This window comes from Drosophila virilis, chromosome 2, assembly GCF_030788295.1.
Source record: "Drosophila virilis strain 15010-1051.87 chromosome 2, Dvir_AGI_RSII-ME, whole genome shotgun sequence".
NCBI classification, from domain to species: domain Eukaryota; kingdom Metazoa; phylum Arthropoda; class Insecta; order Diptera; family Drosophilidae; genus Drosophila; species Drosophila virilis.
The window spans coordinates 8800190-8819846 of NC_091544.1; the positions used below are offsets into that span (position 1 = coordinate 8800190).

Here is a 19657-nt window from a genome sequence, read left to right on the forward strand (position 1 = left end):
AGTCTTCGATATTCTAAGTACAGATATGGATGTATACTGCTGGGTACAGGGTATATACAAGTGAAGTACACCCGAATGAAAAGCACTTGCCTGTTAATTATTTGGATAGAATTGACCCCTGAACTGCGAAGCGTTATTTACTCTTTTTATGACTATTAAAAATATTTATCAACCATAAATATTTAAACGGCGCTGACTTTCAAAACGAATATTAAAGCTTGAACAAATATTGTAAACTTTCCGATGTTTGCAAAATATTTATAGACCTTAATATTCAGATGTTTTTGGTGAAAGTCAGCTCTTAATTAAATATGAACAAAATTACAATTTAATTTATAAATAAGACACATGTTTGAAAAGAATGAGTTTACATATTTAATAAAAACAATTAGAAACAACAAATGGAAAGTGTTTTGTCGTGATCGTCAACAGAGATTTTGAGCGCAAGGCAGTTCATTTTAACAAAGAGCATTTTTTGTAGGACACATAAGCTGAAAAGAAACGAAAGTATTTCAAGCTGTTGTGTTAGTTTTTTTTTAGTACTTAAACTCACCCTCATTCTTTTCGGCAGAATATTTCTGCAGTTGGCAGAAATTCTTGAACGTTAGTTCGTCTATAGTACCCGGCTTGTCCGGGCAGCCGCATTTGGGAGGCTTAGGGAAGTAGGCTTTCACGGGTCTTCCCCAGAGACATACCTTCGGAATGAAATGCTTGCATAGTTCCTCCGTTACGGGCACAATTGCTGCAAATGCAATTTTGATCAATTCTATTAAGACAGTTTGAAAATTTCCGAAAAACTTACGTGTTTTACAATTCTCTATCCTAAGCGCGTTCTCGGCATCCCTTAGACAAGGATTTTGGAATGGACGACAAATGCAATCCACAAGTGCCCAACACAAGTCTTTCTTATAGATGTTACACTTAGAAGTAACTGTAGGGTTGGGTAATATTACAGTAGCCTCGACCACATAGAAAACGGCAGCAAACAAAAAGAGTACACGGAACATTTCGATAATCTGGAGAAGAGGACACTTAACCACAAGCTAAGTGAGACAATTCAGTTTTCTACCTCTGATCAAGGGCTTTTTATAGCATTTAGTTGAGGTGGAATAATAATAGTCTATGTTTTATTTAAACAGTTGTTCGCTAATTAAATAAAAACCAAAAATCTATATTTATAAGCTACCATTTGTAATATTGCGCTGACTCAGCCAAGTATATATATATATACGCATGAGAAATTGTACCTGAGGCGTGAGAGTTGATGATTGCTTGGGGATAAACATCCTTTGAACAGCTTCCACTCAGACAACTCATTCAAAGCTGTAAAACCGGCTTAACTCGGCTTGTAACATAAAATATGGGACAAAAATAAGCAAAAATGTATTCGAATAATGATAATAAAATGTAAGATACGCCCATAAATAATTATGACACCTTTTCAGCGGTTCGTAATTACACGCAGCAGTCATTAGCTCATTAACATTAGAAGAGCGGCAAGTGGTGAGGACTGCAATGGCGCAAAAACAAAAGTCAAACAACGCCATTAACCCTTTCCGAGGGAAACCCCCCCGGCTGCTGCTGTTGGCTTAGTAAGTAATAATAAAATAATAAGCAAAAAGTGTCATCATTTGAAGGGCGGCAGTGCTGGCGCTGGCAAATCCTGACGGATTTCGTATGTAATTACTTCAATTAAACCATCTGTGACAATTGCCGCAGCCAAACATGAAATTCAACTTTACTTTTAAAATTCCCAATTGAGTTGAGGCGCATTATCCTGGCAACCAACCCCCAGGAGCCGGTAACTCAACGCGCTTTTACCTTTACCTTTGCGACGTTGTTGCCTTTTGCTACCGTTGTTCTTTCTCCTTCTGTCGCAGTTGTTGTGGTTGTTGTTGTCTGTTTTAATGGGGTGACATTTATGGCACTTTATCAACTCAAAAGTCAATAATGCCAGGCAAGCATCTTACTTAAACGTGGCTTAAAAAAAAACCGAAAAGAATATGATGAGGCATAAAAAACTGTTGAGAAAATTGTAATGCGATAAAAATGAAATTTTAAAATTTATGCCGCTTATTGTCAATTCCTGGCGCCCGTTGCCCGTAACTCAAGACTTAAGACAGCTAATGGGGCGCCCCAGCAAAATACAACTTGGCTGCTCCCCAAAGTTTGTTATGACAACTGAAAGACATTTGAAATATACGCTCAAGTGCGGACTGCGAAATTGTTGCAGGGCATTAGGCAAATGGATCCCGCAGGATTAGCAGCCTTAGCAGCTCCCACTACAAAAATGTGGGGTTCAGATTCTTAAGCAGCCATTTGTTGACATTTAGGCGCTGGCCTGGGAATATAGCCTGAAACTTTGCTTAATTAGGAGTATCATCCGCGACGGCGAGGCAGATCTTTGCCATGACTGACGCTGCTGACAACTTGATTACGTTTCAACAACATTGTAAAAGTTAATTGCCAGCGCAGCCTTTAAGCCTGATGAGCATTTATCACCCTCTCCGAGTGGCAAACATCAACAACTTCTTTAGGCTTGCGTGTCGTGACGGAGCCATGCAAAAAGCGAAGAATTCATTAGGCCCGCCACGTAGAGTCTTGTTACCACATTTTTCAATTATAGCACATTTCCTGCCTTTGGCTTTTGGCCTTTTCACGTTTGTGCCGACATGTATTTTTTCATTTTTTTTTTTTTGTTTTTTGCGCATTCTCCTGTGCGCAAATGAAGAATTATTGCATTTTAATTTGGCAGCCGCTGTGCAATGTGCCAGAACACGTGCAGGTGGTTGCATTGGTTCGATGGCTTGGTAGCTCGTTGACTTACTGGATGTGAACTCTTATCCTTATCGCGGCAGCAGTTTAAACAACACGGCAAATTCCAGCTCTAATGAAGTGCAGTTCAAAGTTCAAACCGCCGACTAATTAGCTGCCGCCGCCAGCGAATGCGCCACTTCATTAAAATGAGTGCCCTCAAAAAGAACTCATTCTCTCAGTTGCTCACTCTGCCGGTCGGTCAGCCAGTTAGTCAGATAGCCAGTGGCTGTCCCACAAAAATTTATTGTTAAAAGCCGCTAATGAATTATTTACTGCCCATTTTGCAGAGCGGCATGTCCTTCGTGTCCTGATGATGCTTGCTTTGTGGGGTTGATATGTTGGCTCTGACTCCTCTATGCATAACTCAACCAGTTCACACCCTTAATTAACTGCCTGCGTGCGTGCGTGTTACCACATTTAACAACATGCCCCCGCCATAAACCTGCCCCGACTGTTGGCCAAGTTGTTTGTATTTTCAAAGTGGCCAAATTTGCGTGTTTTTTTTTTTATATCTATGACTTATGCGTATATTGAAGGGAATCGCCTAACTAAAATTATGTTTACTAGGCATTTAATAAGCGTGACAAAGGTTGTTCCGGTCTATATTAAATAGGTGGAACGTACCGAAAGTTCTTGAAAATGGTCTTCCCGTAGCTGAAATCGGCTTAATGAAGTCTTGAATTATCAAAAAATAAATTTTATAAGAAACATCTTCTCATCACTGATTGACTGAACGACGAGTGATTGGTGACCAACGCACTACTCAAACCAGAAGATCTATAAGGCAGTCTCACAGTAATTTCCCCAGGTGATGTAGATGCCAGTTAAAATGGATTATTCAAAAATGAATATCGAAAATGTGAAAAATTGTATAAAAACGGTCAAATATAACTTTTTATTTACCATAAGATTAGGTTGAAACCTATTTTGAAACATATTTGTATAAATTATTTGGAATAGATTGGCAAAATCCATTGAAAAGTGGAGATCGTAAGTTGTATGAATAAATGTCAAAGCTCGGTTATAAGTATAAAAATTTGCTAGTCTCAAATGAGTTTTCCTATAGATATTTGCTAATGAATTTGAGCACCAAGTCTTTGACCCCCATTTATACCAAGGAGGCATGAATTTTCCAAAAACTGCGAAACATCCATAAACAAAAAAAAAGTTGCATACAAACGTTAAACTCCGTCACATAAGTTAGCCACAGTTCACCCCACCTGGGTGATGTTGGAAGTCTCATCTGATCGGTCTTTAGTTTGTATCTAAGCACTTCCACCCACAAAAGTGCGAAATTAGTGGAGAACTGTTGCAACTTGGACCTGCCAGAAAAATATCAGCTAGTATATACTTATAAGAATAAACTTAATGGCAATTCCGACAATAGCTCATGTCTAATATAATGTACTTTCAGTTTCTCGTTCGTTTAATTTCAACTCGCTTTCCCATTTTAAAGAAATCACTCTGAATATCAACGATTATATTCGAATCTATCCATCAATCATGTGCATATGAATAGCCATTTTAATCACTCCGAATTACGCAGAAGAGCGCACATGATGAATTGCATATTATGACGGCGTATCCTTGTTGTTAGCAGGATATGTATATGGTTGCGGGAATAAGCGTATTCACTTGACAATCACTTTTGTTTTATTGCGATTTGCCAGACCTGACTCAGTCAACAGCAACAGCAACAACAGCAAATACAACAAGAACAACGAAAACAACCGCACACCGAAGAACAACAGCAAAAATTTCCACTTGGGATAACTTGTGAGCAATTGCAACTGCAATGCGGCTGCGACTGTGGCTGTGGCTGTGGCAAAGACAATGAGCGGTGCCTGCCAAATTGTTGTGGTGCAAAAATGCGGGCATATGTGCAAAAAGGCAATCGACAACACCAACACAGCGTACCCATCAAGGAGTAAGTGCAGCAGGAGCAACAACAACGGACCATTTACCAAGAAAATGAAAATTTATTGTCAGAAAATGAAGAAAGGCGCTTGGCAGCTTTAGCCCCGCCTGGTCTGCGGTTAGTGTTAGTTAGGAATGGCAACCACATAGAGAGCAGCAGCAACTGCAGCAACTAACAAGGCAATCAAGGTGGTTCTTTGTTGTTTTGGCCCTTTCTGTCTAAGGGAGCAACTATTATGGCTTTCTTAGGTCTCTAAGCAAAGAGTTTGTTCTCTCCGTGTGGCAATTGTTTGGCTGCAGTTGCATTGTCATTGAAATTGCTGTCGATTTGTAGCTCAATAGACGACGCTACGGGTGCAGTGGGCGGGCACAGCCTTGACGCGGAGCCAACGGCAGGCCAACATTGGCAAATGGCTAATGGAAAATGTGTTCGCAAATGCCTAAAATGATAATGGCCAAACATTTAATGCACGTTATTGCTGGCCAGGAGCAAAAAGGCAATTTGCGTTTGGATTTGTTCATGCCATACCACTCCAGTTTCCGTTTCTCCCGCTGCTCTGCCCCGCACTGCCCTTGCCCATGGACACGCCAGCGTCGAGAGCTAATGCAGTGAAATATTTATTGAAATTGTCTGGTCCCCGGGGGCCAATGCGGCGTTGTCAGTAACTGCTATTAGGCGGGGTCTTTAGCCAGCTGGCAGCAGGGAATTGGATTGGATATTCGTATTTGGCTCCGACGCCTTGGTAAGGCTGCACAAAATGGCGACGAGCCAAATTGTCTGAGTGCGGGCCGCAATTTACGAGCCTCTGTTTGGCACTTTTAGCATTATTGCCTGGCCGCATGTTTGGCTCTTTGGCTGTTTGCTTGGCGCATAAACAGTCCAAAGTAGGGCAAAAAGTTCGCACAGTTCTTGAGGCTCGCGCACTTGATTATAAATAACGCACATTAATGCAATTAACAACAAAAAGGCTCGCGCACTCACCTGAAAACGAGTGAGACCGGAGAGACGAGAGTCCTTCACTCGAGTGCCACTTCAGCTGGAAAAAACATATTTACCCCGGCACGGAACACGGCACGGCAGGAACCTAAGGGCTTTGTTTGTGTTTGCACAAAATATTAGTACTGATATCTTGGCTAAACGCCTGCCGCAATTATGTGAGCGAAACCTGAAACGGATATGGATACTTGTAGCGCCTGGCCCGAGTCCTGTTTGCTGTTTGGTGCCACGTGCCGCGCATGCGGAACTGCAACATTCGAGTAATTATCACACGCTTGTGGGCGCGTGCACACGCGAACAATGCGCCGCTTGGGCAACCCTGTCAACCATTCAATCCACTTCAATTTTACGCCGCTGCCTACAAATTGTTGCAATATAATAAGTGGGCGTGGCCCAATGCTGTGCACGTTGACAGCCAGCAAACAAGCAACAAGAAAAAAAAACAAATGGATTACTCGATTGCCACGCGGCGGACGCGTCAAAAAGCCGTTGATTATGGAGGTCGCGTCTAATGGTTCAGTTGTTTGGTTTTAAGCTCTTAATGGGCACTTGATGCTTAGGTGACCATTCGTAAGGGAGCTGAGTGGCTGTGTTACTCGTGCAGTGCAGAACCTTTTACCAATCGAATGGGAAGTCGATAAGCGTAAGCTTAGCACACACACACACACGCACACCTGGAAATGAATGAAAAAAAAAACGTATCAAAGTGATAGTAAATATATGAATTGCAAGCAAAATACAGGTAAGAAATACATCGTAATGGTAACTAGATTTTCCCTAAGATTTTTTACTTCTATTTAACAAGTAGTTTTTTATCATTCTCTTTAGTTAAAAATGTTAGTGTTTAGACATATGACAGTTATTCTATTAAATTAATATGTCTCATGTTTCATACAGATTATGTTATTTATTGGACAATAACGGAAAAATAATAAAGCTAACGATATGTAATATTATTTCTTGCCGATGGTAAGAAAAAAAAACATTTTACATAATCTGTGTCAGATTGCCGGTTACTTGATCTTATAAATCAAATGGAGCCATTTATTAAACTTGAACAGGAGACAGTCTGGATGTTGACGTTGCCCAGAAGGAGTCACGAATTATTAATGCTGCTATGGAAACGATCAATTGAAATGGTTCTATGGTAAACTTTCTCCATTTCCGCCATTCGAGCAAATAAAAACACAATTAAACTGTTATTCGGAACAATACTTTGTACAGGCATTAAGCCCGTTGGCAACTGAATACGCGCTCTAATTAAAATGGATCAAAATGTATAGAGTCGGACAAAAATAAAAAAATGTCAGCCCTAAAAAATGCCATTAGATTCGAATAACTGGCGTAGATATGAGCTTTATTTTGGACTTGCATAGAAATGGGATTCAGGCATCAATATGAATTATTATTGGTTCGTCAACCGCACAGACTGTCTGCGGCAAACGAAAAATAGGTTGAAAAAGAAATATTCCAAAATTGAGCTCGAAAAATGGAAAAAAAAAATAACTAAGCAAAATGAAATATTCGTGCATGTCAACGAACCAGTAGTCAGCAGCCAAATGAATATGGAATGCTGTGGGGCTAACACAGCAGCAAAAACCACTGAAATTTACTAAATAATTTGTGATCCCTGTCGCAGTTCACCTGCGCGCACATCCCTCAAACTCGCAGGTGCTTTCTCATCTTGTTACATGTTTCAATTTTACGTCTATCAAGAGCATTCACCGGTTAGGCCTCGCAACTGGTTTTATATGGATATGTTCTTTGCACATATGCACCTGTATATACGAGTGTTGGAGTGCAGGTACATAAATCAGATCCGTTCCGCCGCAGACCCCACAGTATACATGGACAACGATTCGTGTGTTTCATATTATGTCTAACGATGTCTTGCATCTACATTTTTACTTTTTGCCGTTGTGCGCCCAACTGTCAGCGAAAATTTTGAAAAATGGCAAAATGCCATTGATGAAAGTGAACTGGCAAAAGCCCCACAACACATAGCGCAATGCAGTGGCGGTGGCTGTGGCATCGCCTAAATCTAAGCAAGGCCAGCAAAGCCTGTGCCCAAAATAAAAAAACATTCGCCGAGCAGGTGGACGTGGGGCGTGTCGGCTTACAATATCCCAAAGCGAAAAGTCGTGTAAGTATTTTTTGCTGCTGCTGCTGCTACTGCTGCAGCATTTTTTGGTCGTCCTCTTTGCACTGATTAATTGAGTTATGTGCTGTCAGTCAAAGGATAGCAGAACGTAAAGACACCAACAGCCACGGGGCGCTGTATGATAATTAATGCAAATTCACGAGGCGTATGCGTAATATATATAAGTAGTCAAACATTTCCGCTGTCAGGCAATAAAACAATGCTCATTTGACTCAAAGCATGTTAGATAAATGGCAAAGCAAATGAATTGAGCACGGCAAGAAAATGACAAACAACAGTTCTTTCCAAGACAACTCTCTTACTCTTACTCTTGCATACCCCGTTTGGCAAGTATAAGAAGGGCATACCAAATACAATAAGCAAATTGTATATCTTCAAATAAAATAAATAATGTTAACAACTTTACGCATGTTTAATTAAGACCGCAAGACAATAATTTCATATACATCTCATATTCACATTCATTGCATACTTTCAGGATGACTTTGAACTTGTAACTTTGTTGGAATAACAGAACTTTTTCCACTATGAAACTATAAGCTGTATTAAATATTATTGGATTATTGCAATTATATGAATATATAATATAATAATAAAAAATAGATTATAATATATTCATATATATAATTAACAATAATTTTTCGAAGGCTTATCTAAAATTCCTGTGCCCATACAAGCACCTTATACACTGACTTTTCGTGTTAGAAAACGTACTATTTTTTTTATTAATGTTAATGAATATTTTATAATAAATTCCATAATGACATTTGTTACATAAACAATGAGTGTCTCTTAGTCTTGTCGATTCGTGCGGTTATTCTTACCTTGTTTTTGTTGCCATACGCTATTATGCGGCTACTGCATTGTTTACAAGACCTCGCGGCTACCTGCCTTGGCAACTTTGCACATTTTTTAATGGATTTCAGCTAACAAAAAACCACAACATGGCGCATTGAAGTGAAGAATTCGCACTCACGTTTTGCGCGCGGCTTTAAACGCGTATGGGCTGCAGTGCTTTCCCTTTGTCTGAGTGTCGTGCAAAATGTTGTTACCCGGACATCCTGTTGGTTGCTGTTGTCAATTTGGCGAAAGTGGTTTTTCAGTTGCTTTAGCGCGAAAAAAAGGCCCCCAATCTGGGGAGTCGGGCAAATTTTAGAATGCTGGCAAAATTGCACTTGTGCGGCGTTTTAATCACTTAGGCAACGACGCCTACATTGGCCCTATCTAGGCGTCTCCTCAAGGCGTCTTCATTCATTCTGTTTACTTAATGACAGCGAAAAGTGGCAGCCTCAACGCTTCGAGAACCACACGGCTCAGCGCCAGCTGACAAGTGGTGCTCGGGATATGTCCTTGCTGGTGGCCTGCTTTACAGCAGCTGCGAGTTTAGTTTAGTCTAAGGGCGGCCATTTCATTAGACTAAAATGCGCAACCCACACACGTGTGTGCTCGACAAGCCTTTTGTTTAACGCTACGAAATTTGCATTTGGCTGCTCCATTGAAGCGCTAACAATTGAAGGCAGTCAAAGTCCTACCCAGCTGTGCCTTTTTCTACCCTGCTTTGTGCGCTTTGTTCAAGTGTTCCAAGTGCGCCAAAGGCGCGCAAATATCTTTTGATTCCTTTTTGGGCTGGCGCGCCTTCCAATCGAACAAAAAGGCGCACACTTCTGAATGCTGCTTTGCTTTTGATAGCTTTTATTTATCATTAGGATATGTACTTCAGCCAGGACTAGCTGCTGCTGCCTGTCATCAATCAAAAAGTGAGCAAAATCAAAATGTCATTTGTGTGTGGACCTGCGCTTTTGTGACTGCCTTTTCGCAACGTGATTTGCAGCTTTTGTAGTCAGAGCTCAGGAAAAAAAATGGGAATTGGTTTCCGAGCAGGGGGAACAGCTATGATAAATCCTTAAGCACCCTCGCGCCAAGTTCGCAGCATGTATTCAGAGTCTGGGACAGGTGCAAAGCATATAATATTTCTCAATGAATAAAACATGTAGGTATGCTTGCCTTTGTCATTTGTCTTTGCCTGAACAACTAATTAATTTTTAAATTAAAAGCTAGCATTACAAAAGTATAACTAAGCCAATGACATCATGATTAGAATATAATCAAACTGAAACAATGAGCATTAGGTACAAAAAATGTTGGAAATCTACGAACTCAATCAACGAGTGAATAATCTGGCAAATGTGTTATCACTGAAAATTAATTGAGTTGCAGCAGCAACCCCCAACAAGGTGACATGCCTAAGCCTCCCTCTACCCCTGTTTGCAGTTTAAAATTTAATTTATTACAGGGCGATGCCTGGCAAGCAGTTGAGCGTATGGCAACCGCAAGAATTATAACAATTTTACACGTAATAGCGACATAAGTCAGTCCGGCAGAGGATGTCCCGGCATATGTCGCTAACTGCCGCTGGGGGTGGCTCATCCGGGAACGAGCCTGCGAACCAACAAACCGCCCACGCAATCAAATAATTCTGAATCATTAGGTTTTTTATGCCAGGGATGGGCCATTTCGTTTGCTATCCAATCGTATTCTGTCCCCGCTGCTTCGATTGAGACATTCAGTTTAACTTGATGTTCATTATAATCCACTCTAAGCTTGCAACAGGCCACTGCACGTTGCATGAATGTAAGTCGAGTATTCCCCGAAGCACTAAAGCACGAAGCACCAGTCAAGCTGCCCATGCCCCACATCTCACCACCAGCTCAACCCTTGGGAGGTGTCCCCCGCGCTGAGCTCTATTATTAAATGCACTTTTAATCTTGGCTGCCTCTATATCTCTCTTGCTTTCTCTCTCTCTCTCGCTTCTGATGTTCGCTTTCAATGATTTTTCCATTTTGCACCCTCAAATGGAGAACGATTATCACCCTTAAATGGTACTTTACACACACAAAGAATGTCATGCATTGAATGGAATTGAACCGGTACCCGAACAGCCCCGCGACCCGACCCAACAACCTGAACTGTTTGAAAGGTAGTCCTAGCTGCAATCCGCACTCGCAGCGATACCGGATGGACCTGGCTGGTGTCAATGTATGTGTGCTTTTGTGTGTGAGCTGTTTTTTTAGTCATGCTGATATCATTTAAAACGTGGTCAGGGATATGTAAGTACGACAATAGAACATCACGTAGATTAGTTTGCTTTGTACATATTTGCTTAACTTTTAGCATTGATTTCTTATACCCTGAATTCAGTGAAAGTAAGTAAAAAGGGTATAATGTTGTTCTGCAAATGCATGTAACAGACAGAAGCAAGCATTTCCGACCCTGTATATATATTCTGGATCAGGACAACTAGGTGAGAAAATCGCAAAGCGATTTCAAAAAGTGCAAAAGTTGGAAAGTTGTAACCCAAAATGTGTCTAAAGGTAGCTCACCGCGGGGCCCAGGGTACTTCCAAGTCGTGCACTTTATACTAGAACCATATTACTAGTCTTACCTTCATTTAACTGATGAAGGCATAGGAAACAAAAAAGTATGTACATGTATTAAGCCACTAATAAAGTGAATATATGAGTTGTCTTGATCAAACTTTGATTTGACCTTGTTCCCTTAAAAGAGAGTATGAGGTATATTTCCTGGTTAGTCTATAAGCCAGCTTCTCAACAGCCTGTCATTTCGCATTAACCGAAGTATGACAAACTTGTGTTGCCATTAAATGTCAGCTAACTGGCGCGTATCCTGTCTGGTGTCGATTAAATGAACTCTCCGGCTGCACAACCCAGCCCAATCAGACAATTCCCGACCCCAAAAAGCAGAGGCCGCATCGACCTCGCCCCGCGCACAGCGGGCACAATTACACGCCACAGACCCTAAAACATTGCAGCAACAGCAAATAACTAGAAGCACAGCACACAAAATTGTGCCTGATGGCAGTACAGAGATGGATGGGTGGATCGAAAAAAAAAAAAGAATATAAAAACCAACCCTGCTCTAGACCTGTGTACTATGTGGGGTTCTCTTAAAGAGCACATAATTGGTCTGTAATCTATTTTTGACAGATTGAATTTCGCTTTTATCTTGATTTTGTTTTGACTGACTTGGCTGCTGCTGTTGTTGCTGCTCCGGTAGTAGTCGTAATTGGGTTGTATGTGCCAGCGCAAAATCCACCCAAACCGCGACCATCCTGAAGACCCACTTGCTGGTTGAGAGGGGTTGCTGTTTGCTGTTGTCGTTGTTGAAGTAAAGATTTGCTAAATGGTCGAAGTGGGTTTGGTGTACATAGTTTAATATGATAAGTGGGTTGCTCTTTGGGCTCGGCTTTGGGTTTGGGATTGGGCTTGGGTTTGGGTTTGGGTTTGGGTTCTGGCGGCGCTTGGGGAATCAACGCAGCAATCGGTTAAATGCCAATTTATGCGTTGGAAAATTGGTAATTTTAAACCGCAAAGATTTTCATGTCCTGATAAATGCTGTTTTGTGCAAAAAAAAAGTATTGGCATCTTTGTTTCTTGTTGAGCATTATTCATGACACAAGGCTCAAGTGTTTTGAATACTTTTTATAATAAATTATGTTAGTCTTAAATGGCAAAATATGCACCTGGGAATTATGCAATCATATTTCGTTATTTAGTATGCCATGATAATTTGACGGCCAGCCAAAAAACTGGCAAAACGTGTCAACTGAAAAGAAAGCAGCAGCATATTTCAGATAATTTTGCATTTCAATTTCGCAGTTGGACGCGTTTGTTTGCCTTAACGATCTGTTTTTTTTTTTTTAAGATAGGCGACTGCTAAATGAAGCTCTGAGCCAGAGTCCGAGCTTTCATTCCTTTTTTGACAAAGCAAATTACACACCGCATGCAACCCATTTAACTTGCCGCTTAACCCTTGTCTGACTAACCCTTACAAAAGTCAATTTTCGAAAATTGTTCGGCATGTCGCATAACCTGTAATTTTCACACCATACCTGCCCCTAACTCCACCCCGTATCCGATTGAACTTTTGTGTGTCATTTATTCATTTGCAATGCCATTCAATGTTTTCGCTAGGCGTTTAATGAAATGTGCGCTTGCGGCAGTTTTATATAAATAAGGTTTGTTTCTTCGCCATGGGGTGCTGCTAACGTGCTGCTATGATACCCACTTGCTGTTAACCAGCGCACCAGCGCTGACAGGGTTAACAAACAAACAACAACAAAGTACTTGCAACATGCGGCAACAAATGATGTTTCAATCAGACGACTGCTGCGGTCCAAAACTTTGTTCAATTTTTTGCAATTAAAATGATTTCGTTCACATGACACCCAACTGGGTCTCAGCTGCTGGCCAGTACTTGTATGGGAATGGGGATATGCAGCCAGCACAGCATCTGAAATTTTTGAACGTTGGCTGGCATTTTAATGAAGCCCTTTCAGCGGTTGTCAAGGCATCATTGTCAAGCAACATGGGTTAATGGTTATAGGATAATGAATTTATTGTAGATCTATGGTTGCAGGTATTGGAATTGAAAGGAGTCATAATTTTTAGTTGTGTCGAATTAGGAAAAAAATTTTTTAAAAACTCTTTGTAAGAATACTTGAGGAATCTCAATCTATCATTCACCTTTGATAGATGACTATAAATTTCATGCATAATTTTATTAATTTGTTTTCTTTTTTCGTAAATTCTATAAAAAAGAAGAACGTACATGATGATAACTTATAACACATATTCTAAATTCGACTATGAGTTATTATGAGTTGTTAATCTTGTTATCAAAGCTCGAATGATTTTCTAAAAATAAGTAAAGAATCCGGCTTGGAACTTAGATTTTTGCTTGTTGTAATTTCAAGCTTCGCCTCGGGGAAAACAAATTTCCACAAATTAACTTTAATGCAAGCTCAGTGACAAATCAAAGTGCACACCCATATATCTGGTTGGTGCTCTCTTATCCGGTCTTTATGACAGCAGCCAGGAGTAACAACTGCAGCAACAACAACAAGAAGCAGCGAGACAATAACAACATCATATTGCATGCTGAGCTAAGTTCGTTGCGAGGACTTTCCGCAGCATTGCAGCAGGACACAAAGGGGTCTATCGTTGGTTTATTTGGCCGCAGGCTAAATGACATTAAATTACACAACGACTATAACAACAACAGTGAGAGGTGAGCAGGGGGCAGAGACTGGCAAACAATCAACGCACCGTGCGCAGCTCTGTGATTTTGAAAATGTTTCGCAGTAGTCGCGGGCAAAGCGTTTTACAACAGCTTGCACAGTGTATCCTGTACACGTCCTGGCAGCGGCAGCGTAACTCGTTGCTCAACATTGTTGACTTCCTGTTTTACTCGCAGCCGAGTTATGTCACAGCCTATTCGAACCCGCTGGCTGCGTAATTTGTAGGTACACTCAACGCGACGGCAAACAATGACGCGCATCAAATAACATTTGCAGCAAGGACTCCCGATTCACGATCCTTGACGCCCAACTGCCAACAGCCGAGTGCATTTTTATTGTCATTCAATTGGATTCGAATTTACAACGGCACAGGCAGCGGCAGTCCGTGTGACAATTGACGCCTCGCAAACAGGAAATGCTCCTGCTCCTTGCTCCTGGCCAGGCGCTGATCGCCAGCGCAATTTGAGCCCTGCTCGGATTTGATTAGCCGGCGACTTGATCTTCAGCTCACAGCTCTTAGCCTCAATTTGCGCGAATTCGATTGATGTTAATTGCCATTGTGTATTCAGCCCTGCAAGTGTATGTGTTTTTGTGCTCATTGTGTAATTTGAGTTCGCTGTTTGTGCATTGTTTGTGTTATTGCATTAATTTACGACAATATGGTGCGTAATGAGCCGGAATTTGATTACGACATTCTACTCCAGTTTTCTGGGCAGTACTCCGCCTTGTCTGAGTGCCTCTTTGTGCCTAGAATTGTAATTATACGAACATGTTTAACAGCTTACACTCATATTGCGCTTTAAAAGGAGTCATATAACTTATAATTTGAGAGCAAATTAAAACGACATGTATTTATTTGCTAACTGCTTTAACTAGTTGTATATAAGGCCTAAGTGACAAAAGCTGTTAGGGAGAAACAAATTATGAACATAGAATTAAATTTTATTTATTTTTAAAAAGTGTTGTAGATACCGTTTTATGCATATTACTAAAGATAATTTAAAAGTAATGTTAGGTGCTCTCAAAAAAGACTTAAGGAAGATATTATAATCTTGATACGAAATGTGAACCGCAGGGAAGGAGACGTCTCCGAACGCATATAATATATATATTTTTGTTTATTGTAATTAAGTTCCTTTATAGAATATTTGTCTGTTTTTGGAATATCTTCTTCTAACGAGTTTAACTATTCTTCTAACCCAACTTAAATCTATATTAAGTCGGACATCTATAAGACTGGTATATCAAAATTGTAAAACCTTTAACCTGACAAATAAGCTGTGGGGCATAATTTAAGGATTTGCTTGCAAGTATTTTGTGTTAATAGGAAATTCGCCAAGCTTACGAACTTTCCGCTCGTTTAAGTGCATGCATCTATATGCGTGTATAAAATTCACAGAATAGTTGCATCAAACATAAAAAAGAACAAGCCATAAGGTTGAAATAAACTGCTGCTAGAGCCATAAAAAATGGACCGCAGTGGACGGCTGGCAGACAGACACGGACAACAAATGCAAGTTGATTAATGCACCTCAAACACAGCAACAAAACAACAATAAAAAGCGAAATGAACAAGCCACAGCGCAGCACTGATGAGTCTATTATAGACAATAACAACAACTGACGCAATTGCAATTGCCCATGCACCCATACACACGCTCACATACAGACTGTGTAGCATAGAGATAACCAACCCTCCAAACAATCCTGCACACCCAAAAAGCCACGCGCTCTACGCACCAAAATATGGTCCATAAATGAAGCGCCAACCGCAGTGGCTAAAAAATAAAGTACACAAAGAGGCCCTCATAAAAGGGAGCACGGCTAAAAATTGGCAACATTATCAGGCTGACCAAACACGCACACTTACACACATACACACATGCACACATAATGACAAGGATAATGTGTGAGCAGTCAGATGCGAGTTGGGAAATAAAAATAAATGTGCTAAATGGATAATAAAATACAAAGAGCGACAGTCATAATGGCCACTCAGACACTCGACAACCGACCAAATAAAATTGCACACGAATAAAAAAAGAAACAAGCGCTGCGTATTGTCCTCTACGCTTAAAAAACAGCGTAATTTAACTGGTATGGCCATTGTACTTAATTGAACTGTCAGCCAAAATAGATAAACATAATAGTCCACTGCAAAATGGCATAAAAAAAAAGAAGAAAAATAATGTAGAAGAAAAACAGCAATGGACACTCACTATTTTTTATTGCATGTGACATTTTGGCAAGCTCAGCCAGTTGCACAGTGTGCGATTTAGCCGAACGAAGCTGTACTTGTTGACCTTTGATATCTAACAAAACTGAATAGCTAAATCATAATTTCCCAAAATAAATACGTTTTAAAAATAAAAAGCAAACTTTCATATTATATATGACTAATCCATTTCGTTCCGCTAACCAGCTAAATCGCCCACTGTGAGTTTGGCAGAGATTTTCAGTCGCTTTGTAGCGAGTTACTCTGTCCGGGTCAACGTTGTTGCCGTCTGGCTCTATTTCCAAATATATATAAACGTATATATACATATATACATAAATAAATGTATGTACATACAAATAAAACAATAGCCAACTTTGCGCTAAGCTGCTGCACTTCATGCCCAAAAAGGCTGCAATTAAAATAAGTACCTCGCCGTTTGGCTGCCATCGTCGTTGGTTTGGCGCTGCGGGAATATGAATGTATATGTATATATATATGTATATAGAAACAGCAACACCCAAAAAAGTAACAAAAAGTTCTTACACATGCACACAGCTACTTGGATATAAATATGTGTATATGGTATATAAGCACATTGTGTTCGCAAGCTAATTAAGAAATTACTGCAGGCAAAACAGCGCCCATATAGCCATATAGCCTGTGCAGGCTCCAGTTCCCTGGCCCCACTCAAACCGCGTTGCCGCCTCCGCCATTGCCGAAAAGCCATTCAATATAAGTATGCATGAGAACGAAAAATGATATTAACAAAAAAGCAAGGCCAATCCGAAACGCTTAGGGATAAGCCGAAGTCTCAGTTAGCTGCACTGCAAGGAATCAGCAAGCGGGAAATACACGAAAATGTTAATTGATTAAATTTTATTCTTTTAAATAAATGCTTGAACAGCTATTGACTTAGTTTCAGTTACTTTAAATCCATAAATTCGTACAACTCTTCCGATATTATTTTGTGATCTTTTGAATTTTGATAGAAGACAATAATCGAGCGTTGACTATTTTTATTTTTTGTTTGAAATCAACAAGATTTTTGATATATTCATATCAAAATCCCTATTTAAACCTATATGCTGTTCTGTAAGGAAGTCGCCCTACAAAAAGGAAGCTCACATAATCCAGTCCCAGACACACGTCGACTCTCACTCAGACAATTCACTTTACATATGAGCAAATGTGATCCAAAACAACCAAAAAAAAAAAAACATGGGAAAAAAACAAAAACTGAAATTATGAAAAGCAGTCAAAAAGCAAGCATTCAAAGTGCCCTCCAACTCAGCAGGCAATTTCCATAATTTCTCTACAATTTTCAGCCATTTTATAAAATGAATTGAAATTTTTGTTCGTTTTTTGGGACCGCATTTCCTTCGACAAACAAAAAAAATACAAGGAACAACAAAGAGCGCTCTAGTCGGGGATGCTCGAATAGGAATTACCCTGGACCGTTATCCACCATAGTAACATTATAATTAAGATCAACATTGATCAACAGTTGTTTCCCATAAGATCATATTTGATTGATTTAATTAAAAAATTCAAACTTTTTAATGTTCATTGATTCAAGCATGCTCAGACAAGATAAGAAGTAATTAAACGCCTTATCTATATAATGGATATAACGTTAAAACTGAAATTTAAATAAAAACACAATAATAATTCCTTCTCCGAAGTTTGAACCCGCCTTCTATTACCAGAACGAGCTGCCTAGATTTTGACGATATCTAAAAAATTAATATTTGAGGAATACTTATGCATGCATATCTGATAAATATACTCAAAACACACGATTGTGATATAGTGAATATAAATATACATATGTATATATCTTAAGGTCGAGTCCTTCTGCCTGTTACATACACTTGCACAAAACCATTAAACTCTATTTACCCATTTTCAATGAGTTCTGGGTATAAAAAAGTCAAAAAAAAAAAAGAAAATAAGAAAAGCCATCAAATCCATTCATGCGCTTAAATAAAATGCTCAAGCACTTGACTGCACCCATAGAAAAATCTGTTGGGCATAGTCGAAAAAATTAAATGAAATAAAAAAAATATGCAAGTACAACTCAAGTAGCTATGGGAAGAGTATCCCACATAAAAGGTAGTATAATTTGTTCTGATGGCTTCTATATATACCAAATAGCAAATAGAGAGAGTAGCCTTTATTCGCATAACAAATGAGAGCCAGCTATTGTTGGCATTTGCTTGCATTCTTGGCTAACAAATTAACTTTTTGGATGGCAAATCCAAGTGGCTTAATGGCTAACAATTAAAGTCCTTATGAGCTGATTTAGAATGCGTAAGAACTTTAAACTGTTTGCAATTGTTGATTTTAATAAATCATATCTGAAAATATGCATTCAAATTTAATATCCTAAAAGCCTGACACGGCTCAAATAATTAACCATTTTACGAAATATGCAGTGATACATTTTATGAAACACACACATAGACTATATTTATACGCACAAATACAACTATACGTTCTGCATATAGATACGATTGCACAAGTACCGCTTGTATCTATCTGGTTGAAATCGTTTGTTTCGCATAACCAAAAGCATTTTATGCATTTTTATTGCCATTTATTCACAGCGCACAATTTGCAATTTATTTTTGCAATTTAACACGCCGCGCAATGCAGCCGGATAGGGCCAGCGGGCTGTTGCATAGGCAAAAAACCAACAGCAACATCAACAACAACAACAACAACAACAACGACAACATTTAACGCGCTCGGTGCGAGTTAACAACAACAAAAGTGCACAATAAATTGTAACTTAAAACGCGCAACAACAACAACAGCATCAGCAGCTCGGCAACAACTGCAGCAATTGTTGCACACATACCACTGCATATACAATTACATTCATATTTATATATCCACTATAAATACAATGTTGCACACATATTTGCGTTGGCAATTAAACGTAAATAAACGTTTCAGACACATTTGTGTTGCTGCCAGCCGCCAACGCGGCATCCTACTACCAAAGCCCATTAGAAAAATGCAAAAAAAAAATAAGAGCAAAATACAGAAATGCCTATTTCAAATATTGCCTCGCGGGAATCGAATTCACGACTGCAGTTATATCACAATTAGTGGTATTCCAATGGCAAGCTTCATTTTTTACGAGCCTCATACAACAGTTCAAAGCCATGAATATTATAGGGCTTATTGAAAATGAGTTGAATATGATCTATACTTACATATATGCTTAATTATGTTTTTTAAATGATATGAATTTGACTTCGTTTAAATACCTTTTTACTCTTAATGTTGGCTATTGAACAACAAAATAAACTTATACTCTGGATAATTCCTTAAGTAAAACAGATCACAACCTATTGAATAGAGGGTTAGTGTAGTAGGCTAAAGTTTACCAGTATTTTCTGTTGTGTTAAACAAATTTTCAAATAACAATTTTAGAAGGAAACT

General features: G+C 39.5%; 1 protein-coding gene across 1 annotated transcript; it reads right to left on the reverse strand.

Moving 5' to 3' along the window:
* Positions 1-359: 359 nt before the first annotated feature.
* Sgs5bis lies at positions 360-1060 on the reverse strand. The gene is made up of 3 exons (XM_002054385.4): positions 803-1060; positions 554-742; positions 360-491 (listed from the first exon to the last, which is right to left on the reverse strand). Exons 1-3 carry the CDS (start codon positions 1005-1007, stop codon positions 454-456), a joined length of 432 nt encoding a protein of 143 aa, XP_002054421.3. The 5' UTR covers positions 1008-1060; the 3' UTR covers positions 360-453.
* Between the last annotated feature and the right edge of the window lie 18597 nt (positions 1061-19657).

Coding starts and splice junctions, on each gene's coding strand:
- Sgs5bis (XM_002054385.4), bottom strand. CDS start 1,007: ATGTTCCGTGTACTCTTTTTGTTTGCTGCCGTTTTCTATGTGGTCGAG. Junction 743..802: donor GATAGAGAATTGTAAAACAC/GTAAGTTTTTCG, acceptor TTGCATTTGCAG/CAATTGTGCCCGTAACGGAG. Junction 492..553: donor TTCTGCCGAAAAGAATGAGG/GTGAGTTTAAGT, acceptor GTTTCTTTTCAG/CTTATGTGTCCTACAAAAAA.